Below are 22325 nucleotides of genomic sequence, written 5' to 3' on the forward strand. Positions count from 1 at the left end.
TTACATATGCATAATGTTTGGAAAAACATTAAAAATGTCTTTTAAAACCACCAACGGTTTATGAACAACCTTTACTTTAAATCTTACCTTTAGGAGAAGCTGCAGCTTCCCTGTGTGATTCATTTTTTTGCTGTTTGACGTAGTCGGTCACTGGAAGGAAAGCGCTTCCATTGATTTCAGTGGGAGCGATTTCCTGTGCATTGTTAGACCCCCGGAATTCACACACGTGCCAACACTGAAGCTGGCTGGTGGCGAGTACAGCGCAAAAAAAGTCAGAAAAGGTGATACTTTAAAGGGACACAAGGCTTTACAAAGTATTAAAGTGACATCATGAGTAATCTGTAGGCCTTTTAGTAAAGTTGTGACTCTCAGAATGTATTCTAAATTAACAAAAAGAAAAGAAATCATGATTCGTGATGACGCAATACCTTAGTGCCCTGCTTTAGACACCATGTTACATACAATCAGTTTTTAACAATCCCTTGGTTGTTAGGCCTGAAGAAAAATCCATTTTCAGCAAGCTTGTGTAAGTTGAGAACTTAATTATGAATATTGAGCAACTCAGCAATTGTTTGTGCCTGTAACTAGGAAATGTGGTGCCATCGGCTCATTAACTTCAAGACCAACGAGGAGAGGGATTTCCCAGAAAGCTATTACAACAAAGAAAGGCAAGAGGTACCTTAACGAGTGCAGTTACAATGGCATTGCGACCTAAATTTTATCCACTATGATTGCTTTGTAATCATAGCAGTAACAAGAAATATATATTGCTGTGTTGGGATACTCTTCAATGTCATCTTTTTACTGTCCTTGCCAGATACAGTGCTTGGGACTACTTTAGTTAGATGGAGCAGATGCACTAATATTTTTAGTGAATACCACTCATTTTCTTCACTGTCCTTGTCTTTTGGCAAATAGAGCTGTGTTCAAATGAGAAACTATGCCTGGTCATTTACCCCATAGTTCCTATGCATTTCCCATACTGAACCAAAAAGCACTATTCTGTCGCAGATGGATAGGCAGGTGAATGTGATAGAATATCTTCTAGATAATGTTAAGATTGTAAGATTTTTTTTTACATTATTATTTTTAAATCTCTTTTATTAGTGTCTGCAGTGCCTTATACCAGTAAGTCAGATATGCCACTGAGTTCTGTAGCAGAAGTGGAAACGTGCAATACGAATGGGTCAGCAGCTGTAATTAACTATGCCTCTATCAAGCTTTCAGGAGCCATTTGTGTTGTTTCGGGTACATAGAAATCTCTGCCGTAGATCAGGGATAAAAATCCTCAAACACTGACATTAGCTTCAGCTTTAAAGGTTGTGTATGGATTCCACCAAGGCCATTTAACATGTCAGATGAGACAGCAACACGTAAGCATCATGAAAGAACTAAGAACTGTTAAATATTAGAGGGACACTCCAGCTATCTTATTCACTTTTCTGCATATGATACCTGCGTGGTCCCTGCAGCTCCTCAGCTAGGTAAGTACTTTGTTTTTATTTTGGAAGAATGCGGAGTACTTCAATGCACATTATTAACACTGCAGACAATATGGTGAATATCACTGTATGCTTTAATGAAACAAGTACTATAGGACCTTTACAGCCAGGAAGGCTTTATTTGTTAACCCATAGGAGAAATTCAGGAGGTTTATTACTAAGTTGGCAAGAGAGCTGTGGTTGGGACTCCCTCACTTCACTGTTCATTATGAAGGACCAACACTGGTAGGTTTCTCCACCAAAAAGGGCTGAGCTGGCCCTGCACAATGTGTAACTTAATGGGTGAGGAGACTTATTAGAAATCAAATTATACAGAGTAAGCCAAGTGCACCCGTCAGCAGAGGCACACTAGAGTTGGCCCTTTATAATGTATAGTGAAGTAAAAGAGTTCAATCCACAACTCTCCTGCAACACCATCCTTTTTGTATACAGTGTCTACAGAAAGAGGCAGTGAACTACCGTACTAGATATATGTTCTCATTCCAAACAAACACACTCCTGGCGTACTCTAAAGTTCATGCTCACGAAATAAAGCAGTGAAACGACAGGGTAAATGTACTTTAAACCTGTATAGATTACTCAAACCTCTTACTATAATAATACACAATAATGAATGTTTCACATTTGCCATTTGTCTTGTCTGTCTACAAAGATAGCTAATGTGTATATCTACATAGGACTTACCACTTGCCTTTCCCTCCTGGTAAGTGGGGGTCTCCTCAAAAGCAAATAAGGGTGGGACACAAGGTGTGGTGACACTTTGCCCAAGGTATGAAGGGTAGTAGGAGTGCATCCTGTACTGGGAGCTCGTGCCGTGTCCTGCAAAACGATTCTCACTGCTCTTCATCTGCTCAAAGACAAAGGACAGAGTTACAGATAACTGACTTGCAAGCATCATCAAATAAAGGGACTATGTTATCTAATGATACAAAAGGATGCATGGAGAACTGTAAAGAAAATGTAGCTATTTCTCAGTGTGCTTCTGAGGCAGCTAACTCAGTTTTAGTGAATGGACTCCACTTAGTGAGTACATTACTAGCTTAAGCTAATTCCACCTCTAAACCCCTGTACAGCTGAATATTTGGATAAAAGCAGAAATATACACTGAGATAAGATGCCATCCTTATGAAAGCAGCTATGAATGTGTAATTAAGTGACATATGATTTACTACACCACTGCTAGAATTGCCCTTTATAAGTTACCTCCACCATGCAGTAATTCATGTGCTACTACTAACTACTAACAAAGCAACTTGCATATTCACTTTTATATATATATATAATTCAAAATGCACCTTACTTACAGATATTCCCCCATGCCCCCTGCATATGCCACTCTGCCCCCCCCAGATATGCTTTATGCCCACTAGAAATGGCCACCTGCCCCCTAGATATGCTTTATGACCCCTAGAAGTGCCACTCTGCTTCCTAGAAGTGCCACCCCCTGACTTACCAATGCACCCCCAGACTCCCTGGTGTGTAGCGGGGCCGGCCGGTGGACATCTGTGCGATGCGCGCAAGCAACCTTCGCTGCTGGCACTTCAGCGACAGAGATGCACCGGCTGAGATGTGCCGGTAGCGGAGGTTGTCTATGTGCATCGCCGGTGAATGTCTGCGCGATACACGTAGGCAACGGAACAAAAACACCCACCCAGCACCCGGAACTGCATGTCCCGGGCGTCGGCGACACAAAATCCCTGCACAAAACCCCGAATTTCGGCCAATACGGTATATATGAGTATGAGTTGCTTGTGAGTAGAACAAGTGCATGCAAATAAATTTTGTTCACAAAAGTGACTGCAATTTGCAAAATATACCGTATTTGCTCGATTATAAGACAAGGTTTTTTTCAGAGCAAATGCTCTGAAAAATACCCCTCGTCTTCTAATCGGGGTCGTCTTCTAATCAGACCTCTATTTGTATGAGACTAAGATCCAGATCCCCCGCACCGCTGCAGGGGACCTGGATCCTCCTGTCGTCGCCCCCCCCCAATTTAACACCCCCCACACACACACACTTACCGGTGCTTCCGGAGGTGAAGTTGGCAGCGGGGGTTGTCTGCGTCTGTCGCGTAGACCTTCCCCGACTGTCAGAGATCAGAGTTCCCCGCACCGGTGCGGGGAACTCTGATCTCTGACAGCCGGGGAAGGTATTTGCGACGGACGCATACAAACCCCCGCTGCCAACTCCACCTCCTTCCGGCTGCCGCGGAATGAGACGTCAACCCGCTGCCCCGGCAATACAGCAGGAAATTGGAAGCACCGGTAAGTAAGTAAGTAAGTGTGTGTGTGTGTGTGTAGGGCATTTCTGGAATGCCTTATACCCCTATAGGATAGGATACTCCTGGAATGCCTTATACCTCCCTATATGCCACTCTGCCCCATAATATGCATTGCCTTATACCCCTATAGGATAGGATACTCCTGGAATGCCTTATACCTCCCTATATGCCACTCTGCCCCATAATATGCATTTTAACCCCCTAAATGCCAGAATGGGATATAGGGGTATAAGGCATTTCTGGAGGCAGAGTGGCACATAGGGGATCAAAAGGCATACCATGGGGCACAGTGGCATATAGAGGGTTAAAAGGCATATCATGGGCCACAGTGCCATATTGGTGTGGCAAGTCTGGGGGCAGATGTGCGTAACTGGGGGACAGGTTGGAAAATACAAGAAATAAAAACAACAAAAAAATATTTTTCTCAATCATAGCTTTTATTAAAAAAAATAGTTTACATGAATTAACATTTACTGGTAAAACTTTTTTCCTTTAGGGTCGTCTTATATTCAGGCTTTTTCTTTTTTTCCTAAGTTAATATTCAGATTTTTGGGGGTCGTCTTATAATCAGGGTCGTCTTATAATCGAGCAAATACGGTAGTTAAAAAAAAGAAAAAAGGGGACCCCATCTGAGCCAATGACCCCTTTCCTCTACCAGCCTGTGTGCAGTGCGGCTAATAATACAAACCCTAAGGCAGGGCTCGACAAATCCCAGACGCCAGGTCGCCATGGCGACTCAGAATTTTGTCCTGGCGCCTAGGTGTTTGTCAGCCTGTGATCGCGGGGGGCGCTGCTGCTGCTGTCTGCCCAGGAGTCTAGGCAGACAGCACAGCCACTCAGAGCCCGCCCCCGAGCCTGAGATCACTCCCACAGAGTGATCCTGTAGGCTGAAACCGCGATTGCATGAAAACCTGCAATCGCGTTTTCAGCTGCCACAGGCAGCTTCAGGGACGGGGGAGAGGGTTCTTCGGTCTCCACATGAGTGTGGGGACCTGACACAACACCCCCCCTGCTGCCTGATCGCTCCCTGAGAGCGACAGTGCAGCGTTAACCCCTTCAATGCCGCGGCATTTAGGGGTTAATTCCCATTTTGTAAGGGGCTCTGCTGCTGGTAGTCTGCCTGGAAGCCCAGGCAAACCAGCAACAGCAAAAACGAGCCCCCACAAGCCCTTTGATGATTCATGTAGGCATGGAAGCCTACAGCAGTCATCAGAGACTCCCCTCTATAGACCAGCAATTGCGTCCCAGCTGCCAGAGGCAGATTCAGGGACAGGGGGGAGAGGGTTCTTTGGTCTCCACATGAGTGTGGAGGCCAGCCCCAACACCCCCCTGCTGCCTGATCGCTCCATGAGAGCGACAGTGCAGCGTTAACCCCTTCAATTCCACAATTGTGTATAACACATTTGTGGCATTGCAGGGGTTAACATTTGTCCCCACAAGCTTGTGGGGACTAAATAATAATAGATGCTGTGTTCCAATGGAACATCAGCATTGAAAGTGTTAAAAAAAATAATAATAATGAAAAAAAAAAACAACAACAAAAACCAGCACTGACCTGAAAGTCCAGGGTGCTTCCAGGTCAAATGCTGTGAGTTTAGTTAGTGGGCTGATGATGATCAGATCACTCCTAACCAAATGTTAGTTTAAAAAAAAATCCTGGCTCCTAACTTTTTTAGCTGGCGCCTAGATTCACAACAAATTTGTCAAGCCCTGCCCTAAGGGGTACCGGACCCCTCTTTGCACCTTCTCTTGGACTGTGGAGTGGGGTGTAAAAACAAACTGCAGCTTGTCAGTAAGTCAATAAAACAAGGTACATTTGGTTTTCACTGTAACCATGTTCTTACTAAGGATATATGTGCAGGGCTTTATACAAAATGCCTTTCTGCTACGAAGTTTGCTGACAAAGCGGGCTCTGAAATTTTTCATGAACAGACGATTTTCAAGAGGTACTTTTTAACCCCTTAATGACAATTGACGGAGGGTTAATGACAATTGACGTGTCAGGACGGCCATGACTTTAAATGGGTGGAGAAAGCGATTCAGCAACACCGCGATCGGCATCAGTTGGAAAAGTTTGTCAGAGGGTCTCCAGACCCTCTAGAGAACTCTGGCTCCACGTGCTGGTTGAATACAGGTACTGCTTTCAACCATGCAAGTCAATGGAGCCCAGCTTTCTAATTACAGTGTGATTAGTAGAAATAAATTAAAAATAAATAAAAATAAGAAGAAAAAAATTGTTTAAAAAAAAAACAGTAAAATTTTAAAATAATTTCCCACTGATGTCACCATCAGGGGAACCTTCAAGTTCCCAAAAATGTAAAAAAAAAATACAAAAAGGCAAAAAAAAATAAAAAAATATATAAATAAAAAAATATTTTTGTGAGCAAGTCCTAAAATTAGCACATTAGCTTAAAACAATTCTCGCATGGAAAGAGTTAAAATACTGGCATTTTAAATGCCTATGGGGTGTCTACTTTTAAAAAATGTATGATTTGATGGGGTAAATTGAATTGGCCGGGTTCAACAATGTCCGAATTAACACGGGGGGAAGCATGGCCACACATCTATTTTTAGTTCCCCAAAAAAACGACAAACCCATGCATGTGGGGTATCACATATTGCTGAACACATATTGGGGTGTTTTATGACAGTGACATATACTAAAACCTGTTAATTCCTACCTGAAGTAAAACGTATGTGAAAAAAAATGCAAAAAAATTACTACCACAAAGTTTGACAAAGACTGGTGGTAGAATTAGTGCATGGAAAGAGTTAAAATACCCTGGGGTGTCTAGTTTTCAAAAATATATGATTTGATGGGGTAAATTGTATTGGTCGGTTTCAAAATACCTGAAATGGCACATGGGGGAAGAATTACCAGATTTGGACAAAATGGTTTTGAAATAGCAAAACGCTACCTGTACTTATTGCCCCATAACGTGCAGAAAAAAATACATAAAAACATTGGGTATTTCTAAACTCAGGACGAATAGTAGAATCTATTTAGCAGGTTTTTTCAATACCTATTATAGATGAGTAAAATATTTTTCAACTAAAAGTTCATTTTTTCTATACTTTTCACCATATTTTATACTTTTTTTAATAGTAAATAATATGATACAATCAAAACAATGTCATCTAAAGAAAGCCCTTCTTCTGAAAAAAACACCATTGTCATAAAGGGTACAAAAAATAAAACCAGCCTTTGTCACGAAGAGGATAAATTAGACATGCCCACTTTTAAAGACCAAAACTAATGCAGAACTTTTCTAGTTTACAGAACTTTTCTAGTTTAACACTACAGAAAAGCACTCTGGCAGTCTTTTAGAATCTAAGAGCACGTCCTGCGGTACTAAAACTGAAGACGAACGCGACACTGGGTGTGAATCATAGCAAATGCTGGCTTGGCTCTTAGAGAAGACATCTATATCTGTCCAACTTGATAGACACACTTAATTAACCTCTGCTATTCTGTTCCAAGCTACTGTTTTAGACAAAAGCACTGACCCATAAACAATATGTTGCCATCAGAATCTCAAAAGTACCTTGACGCCAAAGAGATATAGCCCTATCAGCAGTATTGCTTAAAAACCACCTCTCTTATATTACATTCTCCTAGGAGATATATAGGTTCTATTTATGTCACACATGAGTTGTCAGAAACATTATGATACTTTTAGCATAAATCTGATAGGGTTGAGGGCAACATAATACTATTCTATAACTCTATCCGGTTAGCTTGCCATGCATGTTCCTTCACTCAAGCAATTTCCGTATTTTAATGTTAATCTTTTATATTTTTATACGCAGAAAAAGACAGGTACTAAATATTTATAATACATGCACTCTTACATCTGATACACAGATGTGGTTTTGAAGGCAAAGGGTGGTCACACAAAACGTTGATTGAGATTTTTCTTCCGTTCACTCACGTTGCATTTTGTTACATTACATTTATTTATAAAGCGCCGGACGATTCCGCAGCGCTGTTCCATGCATTAGAACAATTTATAAACACATAAATAACGAATGAGAAAAATAAACTAACATGTCTATTTTTGAAAGCATTCTGCCTTGACTGCATTTTTTTACACCTGCCTAAAACATTTGCACAGTACTGTATAGAGTTGTCAGAATTGTTCTGTCCATGCTTCAACAGGACATAGGAGGCTGAGACTGACAACTTCTGGGATGTGATCAGCCATGGAGTGAATAGCCCCCTAATGCTCAGTCTGCTCATACACTGGAAGTTAAAATACAAAAAGTACATTGTTTAATGCTGGTACACAAACGCACGCACGCACACATACACACCACACACACATTTGTGTACTTCTGCTGCTGCAACTTTATACATCACCCCTATAGCTTTCAAACTAACCACTTAAAGCTCATTAAGATTTTAACCTGGTCAGCATCCGTTTAACCCCTTAAGGACAATGGGCGGTCCCAAAACCCATTGAAAACAATGCAATTTGAGCCCATACATGTACAGGCTTTGTCATTAAGGGGTTAATATCTACCTGCTTCTGCTACAGAAAAGTAGTGTCCCCTGGGACAAAGTTTTCAGAGTGTCAAGCTTAGAACCATGGCAGAACGCAAACAAATGCCAATTTACTTCCAGGTTGAACTGACTCAATCCACGATAGAATCATGGCATTGGAGCCGACTTTTCCAACACTAGCATTATTTTGCTATATGGATCACGCCGAGTCTTCAGCCCACTTTGACAAATATTATATTTTATTATCACACCCAGCTAGGCTCAGCGGACATCTCTTTGCAAGACATGGCTTCCCTATATTCCGTTGCCTGTGTTTAAGTTCAGACTTGAAATGGTGCAAGAAAAAGACCTGCTCCTTAGATAAATGTGCCGCCCGGGGGGAATTCTCAGCGTGTGGAACTGGCAGGGACTACTCATACATTCCAAAAACTAGAATGTGTACAGAGAGGTCAGGGTGATAACCAAGGATGCTATGCAAATTCAACATTTGTGGCTCTCAAAGGCAGTGAGCTAAAAATCATTTCATCAAATCCCGACGACAGTCGGCATTATACGGTTATATTCCTGGCCATGGATTTGGAATAAACATTATCACAAATGGTTTGTCTTATAAATCCTTTGCAATGAAGTGTTTTGTGCAAGCAGCTGCAATAAATCATTTCAGGATTATCAATCTCATTTTAGTGACTATACATAAGATATTAGTCTTTTTGACGTTAAAGAGCAGTAATCTTTTTTTTCTAGCCAAGCAGCTACAGGGAAGAGGGTAAAATAAAAATACATGCACTGAATACACAACGTGCAGAAACCCTCAGTAACTCTCTCGGCTAGAGGTTTAAGGACGGCTCCAGCTTTGAACGGACGGCTTCATATATTAACATGTTTTCACAGTGATGCTTGAGAAAATACCATTATGTCAGCCGCACAGCAGACCATCTGCCAGGTTTTAATATTTAGAAACTATTATTTGTTCAGTTGCATTATGTGTCACTTAGAATAGAGGCTCTACAGATTTGCAGGTGCAGGTCCATGGTTTATAAATAGGCCTTTATTATAGCCTTGGATGTGATGTGCAATCAGACCGCAGGTAGAAGCAAGTCTAACAGGCCGGGTAACATGGGAAAGGATACTTAAAGGGATTCCCAAACAGCTTGAAGTGAGATCATATTGTTTCATCGTGATGTACCCATTCTGTAGAATTCCCTTCTCCGTTCTGTCACACTTCCTCCCTTGTCTGCAACTTTCAAAAAACTCTCTGAAAACCCACCCTTCTCAAGAAGGGTACAACCTTTCCTCCTAAAACTTTCGTCCATAATTCTAACCAAGCTATTTGAAAGACAAACAAACTCTACAGATCGTCCGGGCCCTATCAGCTCATCCGCATCCAATCAGTCCTCTCCTATTGTCTCACTTTCCCCTCAACCACTAGATTGTAAGCTCGCAAGAGTAGAACCCTCTTCTACTTTTGTACCAGTTTGTTATTGTATGTGATTTTCATTTATCCCACTGTCACAGCACTATGGAATATGCTGGTACTATATAAACAAATGTAATGTAAACCAGTACATTTCATTATTACCTGCCACTGATTTCCTGAGTGGCTTGGGACATATGCAGCTGGAAGGCTTCTCAGCGTGTTTTTCATAGTTGATCCACTTATTGCACCCAATTCGCTTCCACTTGTGGGCTCAGCAGCCATAGCCACTTGATAGGGAGAATAATTGTATAAATTGTTGTAGTATGGATAGAGTGAAGGTTGATAGAAATTTCCATAATAAGTGGGGTCCACAACCAAGTCAGATGTGCTCTCCAGGTGCCCTCTACTGGCGATAGAAGAAATATCCTGAACGTGCATCCTACTGTCTGCAACAAAAAATATTACAGAACTTACAGCAACAGTAAATCAGTGCAATCCGTCTTCGGGATACAATATAAAACATGTCATACCCTTTCACTTAATTTGAACTACTAGCATTTTTTATCTTTGAACTTTAAGCAATTTCTTCCAAAAAATACACATTTTTCAGTCTTGTCACGGTTGTGAATAGGTAGCTGCTGCAATAAATAGGCTGACTAATGTTGATAATATCTGGAAGGTTTCAGCAGATGACGTCACAGTAATCTACAGAAATCAATAACACTGATTTCCAAGGAAGAATGTAAAAGACTGTCTGTTTTAAAATACTCGGGTTCATTCACTAAATAGTATGTTTTAGGTGACTTGTAGCAATGTAGACAATGTTACCACGCTGCATAAGGAAGGGCCGATAGTGGTTTGGCATTTTTATAATGCATAATGAATGGGGAAAACCTGAAATTACAACTCATGACACTCCTATCATGCACAAGCAGGCACAGTGGCAAAAGCTGTTTTGTACTTAATTTATGTATCAAATAGTTTTAAAATGTACTTTGCTTTTTAAATATAAACAAATTTATTTTTTATCCTAGCACCGAAAACAAGTTCAGCGGGAGTAATACACTCATGTCAAGGCACTCTTAGTAGTCATTGGCCCAGAATATCACACTAAATATAACTATACAAGTGAAAGTCTCTCTTTTAGAAGTGATCTCCCACCCATTTCATTCTACCTTTAAACACACTGACTCCTTATCATACTGCCTCTGGAAAACGGTATGTTTATGGAAGAACAGACTTCATTAGCATTGCCATAAAGAATCAGCTCAGTCTGGTGATTGTGCAGTGAAAGTCACAATATCTGACAACAAAGGCAGTCTACAGACCTGCCAATAAAGGAAGTAAAATAGGAAAGAATACATTAAATAATACTTCACTCAAATTCTAAACTACATTATTCCATATGGCACTGTATTTAAAGCTCAAATATTTTTTTTTCTTTTTCCAGGGATTCCCCCATTAAGTACCATGTCTGCTTCACAGAAAAGGAATGAATTCATCAGCCTGCATGCCTCACTATGCACTGGAGCCAATGCAAAATTATTATTTATTGTTTTTTATGGGGCCATCATATTCTGTAGCACTGTACAATGGCTATGAACCGCAACATATATTTAAAATATTTAGACATGGAGTCGGGGAGTAGAAAGCCCCAGTTGTAATAAATAATATCATACTATTGAGGACCTGTGGGCTCAAATGAAATATACATTTGTCATGTTGTAAAAATACAGTGTTGTTCTCTGTAAACTGTAATAGAGTCATATTTGGATTTGGCTTCTAATTTGTCCCTGTCATCATTGTCTTGTGGGAGATACATAATGTTCAAATGTTTCAGATTATGAGGTTGGGGAGTGACTTTGCACCAAGGCTGCTGCATGACCTTTGAGGCAAGCGTGAAGTGAGCTGGTGCTGGTCCTATCAGCCGAGCTGTACCAAGGGAGTAAATGGGCAGCAAGGGAGTAAAGGCTTGCAGGGAAACAGAGGGCTATCTCACTTGATGATATCCTTCCTTTCGTGATGTCCAAGGAACAGCACAATGTGAACAATGAGCTAGTGTTAGCTACTGAATGCTGAGTTTTATTTCCACGACTTGCTAGAAGATTGTATACTCCTTGCCAAGAAATACATTATTATAATAACTGGTATGCTGTTTCATACTTATGAAATTCTATACGCACTTACTGTATGTTCTATACATTGTAAGCTCTGCACACACTGCTTTTTCAATTAGCCAGTTGGCTTTTTATAAGGTGCTTTAAAAAAAATTAATGAGAATGAATAGTATTAAAGAAACACTGCAGCCAATGTTAAAATGCACTCCAAAGTCCATGCTGCATGTTTATTTCCCTATTGCCTCTACAGTATACACTGTGGCTTGAAGTGATCATTTTCCCGGACTTCTTGCTCATCTCTGGGACATGTTACTGAAATTAAGCGTCGTTTCGCTGGGTTGAGTTTATAGTTTCTGAGTTCTACATGAAACTTAAAGGAAACTCAGCTTGTAAAACTTAACCCACTTTAGTTCATTTACCGCATTCCATGTAAGACAGGAACGGGTCAGTGGCCTTGCCTACTCCCTCCAATGCACATGGGGTGAGGATACCCCTTCCTCAGGGACCCTCCAAGACTTAAGACATTTAAAGAGTGTTGAGTTAAGGTGCCAACAGCAACCTCTTTGATATATATGCTGTCACAGAAGCCTCCGTGCCATGGGCTCCTTGAGGTGCCTGAGTGCCAGCCATCTTCCTAGAGACTATGGGCCCTGGTATGGAGTGCCACGTTTCCCAATGTACCAGAGACTATAGAGACTGTGGAGCTCGGAAACAGATTTGGGGTACCTGCATTTCGGGAGGGAGTTTATGTGTGGAGTTACTCTCCATTGGGTCAGGACTTAAAGGACAGAGAGCTCCATAGCCAGTATTTGAACCTGGATCTGATATCCAGCAAGTTTCAGCCAACGTCAGGGAAACGCTGGTGTTTCCCATCCTCCCCACAGACTACAATAGCGACCACCTACTGGGCTGAGGTGGGCTCAGTGCAAATATTGAGCTATGTGCAAAGAAGGACAAGAAGCCACGCTGTGTAGCTAAGCTTCGGCTTGCCACAGTGTCAGCACATCTCCGGTGCAGCGACGTCCTCCCTTCTCTCTACAACGCTGGTTCTGTCTGGAGCTGAAGGGGTTAATTGCTGGTGTCCTGGCAGGAGCAAGCAACGTATGGCGGGAGTACCCAGTCGGGGTACAGGGCGTCCCGTCACATATGCTATTAAGCATCATTGGCCACAATGCTGTAGATCCCATGTATGCATGTAAACACTGGTAAGTAATCTTACGAAGCAAGACCTGCCTTACATTTGAGTTATGGCGTCATAATTTAAATTTTGCAGCTGAGACTTGTCATTGAAAATAATTGCAATTTATTTCAAGTCATATAGTAATGACTTGGTTATGTTCTTAAACTCAAAGGGGAACTATCAATTATAATACCTATAATTATGCTTTTCCCTGTTTGATGTTCCCAAATATATTGCACGTCCGTGTTTTTCTGGAAAAAATAGGGTTTTCCTTCAAAACCATAAAAACATACACACACAAAATAGTTTGTTCTAGTATTTGAAAAAACCTATACTAAAATAAAAAACAACAATGTTGCTTTTTCTTCTACACAGTAGGTGCCACTGATGAACAATGACTTGAGAAATGATTTACGTTTGGCAAAAATTCCCTGATTACAGACATTACCCACATACATTCTTTTATGCCCAGAGTACCCTATAGAGTAGTATTTTTAATACTCCTGGCTTAAGGGGTTTTGGGTACTGAGCAGTTGTTTGTCACTCTCTTCCCTCCAATCTCCTCTGCACTGATCACACTGATCAGCTAGCAGGGGCAGCAATCGGAGATCCCAGCAGGGTTTGTCTGCTGAACTTTCATCTGCTCCAAGTGTTATGTAACGGTGTACTGGCCATTGCACCAACTGACATTACACACAATCGGTGTTCAGGAACCCAGTAATGCTGGCTTCTGCGGACAGGGGGAATTCCAGGGTGTCAATAGACACCCTGATTTCCTATGCAGTGGCAGGGAGATGTCCCTGCCGTTGTGAAAAACGCATGACGTTCCAAGGCTAACCTTGCCATAACTTTTGTGGACGTACCTGTATGTCTAACGGGTAATGAAGGGGTTCAAATAAATACCTCCCAAAGAATCACACTGATTGCCAGCATGATCAAGTAGTTTAAATAGTTGAACTTAGCTCAACCCTAAGAGCTGTGAATGCGACAATCACCCTTTCAGAACACAGATACCATGGTGATTCCTCAGGCACTTGAATACAGTATAAGAAACCATAATTAAACACTGCAGTTTTAAAGCAAATGACTAAATATATATCCATCAGTAGAATCATTCCCCTGGATTCCAGTGTAGTTCCCCAACATTTATAATACCAGCATACACAATCCTTTGTTTTCAATAACATAACTTCTACATAAGGAAGAAACAGTTCAGCTGCACAGCCTAATATCTGGACTGTTTGCAGTGCACAGTACATTGTGCCAGTTCTTTACTCTGTACCTGAACCACTGGACACTGGGGTAGCTGAACTGGTTGACTGAGTGCAATTGGTTTCCAAAAGTAAGCAGGAGCTGCCATCATCCTGCTCCCTCTTCACCAGCATCTCTGCTGTGCTGGGCAAGGGTATGGGATGGGCTATTCCCATCTCTTCTTCTTGAGCCTGCTGTCTTCGCAGTGCAACCTGGAAAAATAAGTGTTTATTAGTGATTATTATTTATTACATGTTTTTACATGTGCTTTAGGAAATGTTTACTTTGGTACAAAATCAAACGTAACCAGTATATTAACAAGATACTTTTATCTCCCTGACAGAATGCATGTTAAAGTAAATTTAATACGATTTCTTCACAAAAAGCACTTACTTTAAGGAAAAGGTGCAGATCCTCTCCTCCTCTGTGAGCCCATAATTCTCACTAGTGATTGGCTGCTTTAGGGCTCCCAATGAACAAACCAATGTAAGTATACACTAATATTTCTAAAATTGTAGTCCATATCAACAAGTTCTTATCAAGTATTACTAAATTCGATATTAAAACAGGTAATTGAAATACGTTTGTACTGGGATTTCTGAAGGTTCTACCCAATTTAACCCCTTGGCTGCTAAGCCATTTCCCACCCTGGTGCTAAGCTGGCTTTCGGCATTTTGGTGCATCTCACGTTTAAACGCATTTAGAAGTAAATTTCTTGGGAATAAACTATACAAACCATATATTGTTTTTTTCAGCACACCCAGCAGATTCCAAATATACTATTTGTATATGTGTATGTCTCATTAGGTTTGCAAAATAAAGCCAAAAATGGGAAAAAAATGTACCGTATTTGCTCGATTATAAGACGACCCTGATTATAAGACGACCCCCCAAAATCTGAATATTAACTTAGGAAAAAAAGAAAAAGCCTGAATATAAGACGACCCTAAAGGAAAAAAGTTTTACCAGTAAATGTTAATTCATGTAAACTATTTTTTTTAATAAAAGCTATGATTGAGAAAAATATTTTTTTTTGTTTTTATTTCTTGTATTTTCCAACCTGTCCCCCAGTTACGCACATCTGCCCCCAGGCTTGCCACACCAATATGTCACTGTGGCCCATGATATGCCTTTTAACCCTCTATATGCCACTGTGCCCCATGGTATGCCTTTTGACCCCCTATGTGCCACTCTGCCTCCAGAAATGCCTTATACCCCTATATCCCATTCTGGCATTTAGGGGGTTAAAATGCATATTATGGGGCAGAGTGGCATATAGGGAGGTATAAGGCATTCCAGGAGGCAGAGTGGCATTAAGGGAGTTAAAAGGCATTATATAGAGCACTCTGTCTCCAGAAATGCCTTATACCCCTATATGCCACTCTGGCATTTAGGGGGTTAAAAGGCATATTATGGGGCAGAGTGGCATATAGGGAGGTATAAGGCATTTCAGGAGGCAGAGTGCTCTATTAAATGCCCCCTTAACGCCACTCTGCCTCCTGAAATGCCTTATACCTCCCTATATGCCACTCTGCCCCATAATATGCCTTTTAACCCCCTAAGTGCCAGAGTGGCATATAGGGGTGTAAGGCATTCCAGAAATGCCCTACACACACACACACACACACACACACACACACTTACTTACTTACTTACCGGTGCTTCCAATTTCCTGCTGTATTGCCGGGGCAGCGGGTTGACGTCTCATTCCGCGGCAGCCGGAAGGAGGTGGAGTTGGCAGCGGGGGTTTGTATGCGTCCGTCGCAAATACCTTCCCCGGCTGTCAGAGATCAGGAACTCTGGAACTCTGATCTCTGACAGTCGGGGAAGGTATTTGCGACGGACGCATACAAACCCCCGCTGCCAACTTCACCTCCGGAAGCACCGGTAAGTGTGTGGTTGGGGGGGGGGGGCGACGACAGGAGGATCCAGGTCCCCTGCAGCGGTGCGGGGGATCTGGATCTTAGTCTCCTAATCAGACCTCTATTTGAGGTCTGATTAGAAGACGACCCCGATTATAAGACGAGGGGTATTTTTCAGAGCATTTGCTCTGAAAAAAACCTCGTCTTATAATCGAGCAAATACGGTAATTTTTCACTTCCGACTCAATAAAAACTAGTTCGTAATGTTATTTTTCTAAACTCAAATATCAAAAGTTTTTTTGCTAAATATTTGTAGTAGGTAACCGGTCTAAAATAAACAGAAATTGAGAACAGTAGACTGTGTTTTTCTAATATTTTATAGCTAAAAGTTAAATTTATTAGACTATCACAAAAGACATCTTTAAATTGAATGCATGGCTGCCTTCAATTAAACAGCTCTAGCTGCCCCGGATGTTAAAATATGCCAACAAAACTATATATTTTTAGAAACTACACCCCCAGCTGCAGCAAATGAGGTCTTAGTTGTATTTGTATCACAAATCTGACGTGCACAACAAATAAGTGAATATCACACTTCTAAAAATAAAAAAAAATTAAATTAAAAGCGACAAGTTCATTTATGTCTTGCGCACTCCAGTCTTGTGCTACAAATACATGCAGCCCCTCATTTGATGCGCCAAGGGGTGTAGTTTCTGAAAATATATACTTTATGTACCATAAAGTAACTTCCCAGCTGTCTAGAGCTGTCTAAATGCAGGCATCACCCCTAAATGTTTTAAGACAATTTTTTTAACAAGATTCTCCAATCTGCCATATCTGAAGTTAAAGTGGTCTAGACATCTGGGAAGTTAAATTAGGGTACATAAAGCACACATTTCAAGAAAGTACACCCCTTGGAGCTTCAAATGAGGGGCTACATGTATCTCTAGGACAAAAGTTGAGTGCACAAATAATGATGGAATATGTCGCTTTTGGCTAGAAAATATGTTTTTTCTAACCATAGCGACATGTTCATTTGTGTCTTGCGCACTCCAGGTTTGTACTAAAAACACATGCAGCCCCTCATTTGATGTGCCAAGGGGTGTAGTTTTTGCAAATGTGTATTTTTTGTGCCATAATTTAACTTCTTACGTGAGCAGTAATGCCACGTCAAGGCTTCAACCCTAATTACTGACCATTCATACGCCTTTCATATCTCCATTCACTCGCAGAAGCACACACCATACTTTCCATACATTCACTCGCAGAAGCACACACCATTCTTTCCCCTTACAATCCCAAAGAAATGATGGTAAAGGGAGAAAAAAAAATCACTTTTACAGCAAAAATAAGTTTTGCAGTAAAAATGCAAGGCGCTCCAGCGATGAGATGGTTACTCACGTCCCGCACAGGCGAAATGGCTGATTTTAATAATATTTGCAGTTCATCAGGATTTCAAAAATTACCTTCCTCTACCATTGGCTAAATTTAACCCCATGATCAAAGGGATCATGGGGGTTAAAATTTTGTATCGGCCATTTTTAAAAAGGGAATGTGACTTTTTCATAGCTATATGATCACCGTGATAACATTGGCTACCACAGTGATCATTTAGCTAGAATACTTAAACTTTTTTTTTTTAAAGTTAAACTAGTTTTTGTTTAGATAATTTAATTTGGGGGTCTCTAGGCAATTTTGATCTTTATTTATCTGCCTTTAGAGACCCCCAAATCATTTTTTTCACCTTTTTTGTACATTTTTATTTTTTTAACTTAATATTTTTTACTATTTTTTTACAATCTATATACTGTTGGAAAGGTGAGGCGATTACCTTTCCAACGGTATATGTTGGGGGTCTGTAGCTGCTTAGATGCCTGAGATACAGGCATCTAAGCAGCATGCCCCCATACCTCTTAAACTGACAATTGTCAGTTTTCAATAAAGTTGCGCGGTGACATCATCGCGTCATTACGCGCGACGTCACCAGCCGGATCGGGTGGTCCCAGTGATGCCCTTCAATATGAGGGGCAGATCGCCGGGGTAGCTGGTGATGGGGGTCCACAGACCTCCATCAAGGTAAGATAGTGCTAGCGACGCCATGGTGCCGTCGTTAGCACCTGACTGGGACTGCTAGCGACGGCACCATGACGTCGTTAGCAGTCAAGGAGTTAATGATTCTACAACTTTATAATGAAATACAGCATTAGAAATATCATTGCTACTTCTGTTGAGTACTAAAACTTTTCCCAATTGAATCATTTCCCTTGTTCCTACTTTTTCAGGGAATGCTTAATTGTCTTGTGACATAAAAGCAAGTATTGATTGTGACTAAACCTTCAGAGGAATAAATATAATATACAGATTTTTTTATGATAAAGGCATGTTTTATTTCTGTACATAATGTCCCATTTTTGTAACAATTCTTTGGTTTTGCTCGAGAATACCTATATTCCCCTGGATAAGTAAGCTACTTTGTTCTGTAACCTCAAGGCTCAAATACACACTGAGCTGGCATATAAATTCAAAAAGTACTGTCACAGATTACAATTAAATAGTGTCTCCAAATATATCTGCTGGAATCAGGCGTTGATAGGGAACTGGACAGAAGGTTTGAACCTCTCACCTGTGCGGCCATAACCCTTTGTCTCTCTGCAATCAGGCTGCACTTCTTGCACTGGCAGTCTCTCCACATACAGAATCGTTTATGTCCCTTCAGCGGTGAGGCATAGCCATGGTTCCTGCATCGAGCGCACTTGGGCAAGCGTGAGGATTTCTTTCCATGGCCACCTGCATGGTGCAGCCCAGAACTACGAGGCTTGCTGAATGATTCCTGTGTGTTAGGCATCTTTCTGCGCCAGAGAGGATTCTCCTGCAGGGATGAGATCCGGTACAGAGGTTATGGGGATCCACATTCAATGTTAAAACGAGTAGTGATATTGGTAATGGAAATGTGATTGCTGGCCTTGGTCTTGTGATGCTGACTTGGTTTGCATGCACAACGTAAGGGACACACTTTGTTACATTGGGGAACGCTCTGTTATGTGTGTGGGAGAAAAGCCAGGAGGAGGTAACAGGGAGTGAAAAAGTGCCACGGAAAGCTATCTTACATCCTCCAGACTCGTACACAAGAAAAAGCATCACAATTAGATCTAGTGTCTCCTTTCTCAAACCCTAAACCTTTGTATTTACATGCCTTAAGTAAGCCTATGTGATGGTGTTAATCAATATATATATGTATATGTATGTATATATATATATATATCTACACACACACACACACATATACATAGAGTAAAACCTATGTGTACACCATGAAGAAATCTTGAAGCAGATCTATCCCTTTTTCCCTAATCCAACATTTTACAGATTTACACGCTAAAAAAACACTACAACTGGGATTACAGGTTAGAAAAAACAAATGTTTTAAAAAAGTAGTGCTTGAAACACACGGTCAGGTCCTCACTTCTAACAGAACGTTATGGACCCTTTTAGCATCAGGATTGTAGACAATCAACTCTGCCAACTGTGACAGTGGGAGTATATACGTCAGGAAGGTAACTTTTTTTTTACTGAATCCTTTAAGAGTGCGACTTTAAAACAAGTAAGGTCTGTTTAAGCCCTTTCTCAAGGAATTCAAAAATGTTACTCTCACTGTAATGAATACCCTATACACCTATGCAATGTATGCCAATGCTACAATAAACCAGTCCAGCTATAATCAGCTGACTGATGGTGACAGATGTATTCCATCCCAAGGTAGGCAGGTGTGGGTGATTAAATACCGTAGTCTATGAAGTGGGGGTGCAGCCTATAATCGGGGTTTAGCCCAGGGATGCGCAATTTGCCCATCGCAGGTGAGAGGTATAGGCGCTGAGGAAATTCACACCATATGCATTTGTTAATGTAGAATGGATAATTCCAACTTTCCCCCAGTTCACAAAAATGGTATTTTTGTTGATTTGTTTCTTTTGCCTTAGATGTTGCATCTGTATTCAAAGGTGCCAAGGGTAGCCTTGTTTTGTTCACTCTAATAGTCTTCTTGCAATTGACAATGACATCATAACTCCCGTGCAGAGCAGAGATCAACTTACAGGGGGTATTTTGAAACCCATTATTAAACCTTGGTTTATAACTTAGTTATAATTTACAATAAAAAAAGAATTTACTGAAATTAAACTGTAAACGTTTATCAATGTAAATTACTTAGAACACATAACTACTTAATGTTCTGAGCCGCTAGCAAGAGAGGATTGGGCAGGAAACAAAATGGCAGATTTCAGACCCAAACAGGGACTAAACAGGGACTAAACAGGGACAGTATGCAGTTCCTTGTGCATGTTCTCCAGATATTGTAATGCAATGTTACATGACCAAGTGGCAAAAGGGAGGCTGCCCTCACATATAAAAACAGCCAGAAAGTAAGCTGGGGGTGAAGTAAGGGGGTGATGGAGGGAGCAAGAGAAAACCTATGTGTATCTTTTTCTAAGATACCATTGAATTGGAATATTGATAAATCAAAAGGTTGTATATGTCTTATCAGAGATATCGCTACATCATTTTATATATACCGTATTTGCTCGATTATAAGACGAGGTTTTTTTCAGAGCGAATGCTCTGAAAAATACCCCTCGTCTTCTAATCGGGGTCGTCTTCTAATCAGACCTCAAATAGAGGTCTGATTAGGAGACTAAGATCCAGATCCCCCGCACCGCTACAGGGGACCTGGATCCTCCTGTCTCACCCCCCCCCATCATACACACACATACCGGTGCTTCCTGCTGTATTGCCGGGGCAGCGGGTTGACGTCTACGCGATCCGCATAGACAACGTCCGCTGCAGCCGGAAGGCGGTGTGGCTAGCAGCGGGGGTTGTCTGCGTCCGTCGCGTAGACCTTCCCCAACTGTCAGAGATCAGAGTTCCCCGCACCGGTGCCGCACCGGTGCGGGGAACTCTGATCTCTGACAGCCGGGGAAAGTATACGCGACGGACGCATACAAACCCCCGCTGCCAACTCCACCTCCTTCCGGCTGCAGCGGAAGGCGACGTCAACCCGCTGCCCCGGCTGGAAGCACCGGTAAGAGAGGGCTGAGAGGGGTGAGAGAGGGGGAGAGAGAGAGTGTGTGTGTGTTAAATGGGGGTATAGGGTGTGTTAATATTCAGATTTTGGGGGGTCGTCTTATAATCGAGCAAATACGGTATATATATATATATATATATATATATATATATATATTATTCGTACATGTTTTCTTGTTTGAAATTAATGCTTTGTGTAAAACCCTGCATCCATCATGAGAGCTGCGTGGTCCCATCACTTGTTTAAGTATTATTTAAATTTTTGATAACTGTATTATTGAGTTTAAAATGTAAGCTCACCAGCAGGGTCCACAACTCTGTTCTGTCTGTATGGAAGGAACAGTTCAACGTCTCTGACAGTCCCACTAAAAAAGAATGCATATGAAAGTAAAGTAAGCACATAGACTGCCGTGTTCACTAAGCTAGCACAGGAGCTGACTGGTGGTAAATATATCCCGTGCCAGATGTGTTTACCTGATTTCCAAATAGCTTTGGGATGGGCGAGCAGAATCATCCCATGCATTTATATGGGAAGATATACAGAAACTTGAAAATTGTAAGATAGCTGCGTGCTCCCTTCAACTACACAGGACACGTGTTTGCCCGAATGCATACACTGCACATGGGGAAAGAGGCAACGGAAGAATCACCCCCTTGCACTAATCAGGGGGACATCACGAAAATGTAAAGGGACCATACATCTACAACAGGCATTAAGGCTTCAGTTTGGCTCCTAAGCTTTCCATGCGATGTGCCAAGTACTTTGGTGCACCATGCATGATATGTGGCCTTTAATCAAACAGTTAAGCGAGTCATTTTTTTGGTAGCTGTGTAATATACTCGTACGCCCAAATCCATACAATAATCATACTGATTAGTGCCAGCGTATAAAAAGGAGAGCTTTACTTTAATTCTTACTCCAGAGAAGCATTCAAGTCCCACACCAACAATATTTAATGATTCAATACATTAAACGGCCATTGTGTTAGCATTTAATATAACTATTTAGCAAATTACAACATGAGCAACAGCATCACATGCAGAACACTGTCTTCTCTTAGTTAGAACTTGGTATATAGGCGGCGGTCTTGTTACGTACCCAAAAGCAGGCCATGTGCTACATACACGATACGTA

General features: G+C 41.3%; 1 protein-coding gene across 1 annotated transcript in view; it reads right to left on the reverse strand.

Moving 5' to 3' along the window:
- Positions 1-18959, reverse strand: part of DMRT1 (doublesex and mab-3 related transcription factor 1) — a 37157-nt gene extending 18198 nt beyond the window's left edge. The window contains exons 1-5 of the mRNA XM_053466368.1: positions 18738-18959; positions 14284-14464; positions 12503-12508; positions 9867-10150; positions 2187-2349 (exon numbers count right to left, since the gene is read on the reverse strand). Coding sequence (XP_053322343.1) covers positions 2187-2349; positions 9867-10150; positions 12503-12508; positions 14284-14464; positions 18738-18959 — 856 coding nt within the window. The remainder of the gene's footprint in view (positions 1-2186; positions 2350-9866; positions 10151-12502; positions 12509-14283; positions 14465-18737) is intronic.
- Positions 18960-22325: the final 3366 nt, after the last annotated feature.

This window comes from Spea bombifrons, chromosome 1 (assembly GCF_027358695.1).
Source record: "Spea bombifrons isolate aSpeBom1 chromosome 1, aSpeBom1.2.pri, whole genome shotgun sequence".
NCBI lineage: Eukaryota > Metazoa > Chordata > Amphibia > Anura > Pelobatidae > Spea > Spea bombifrons.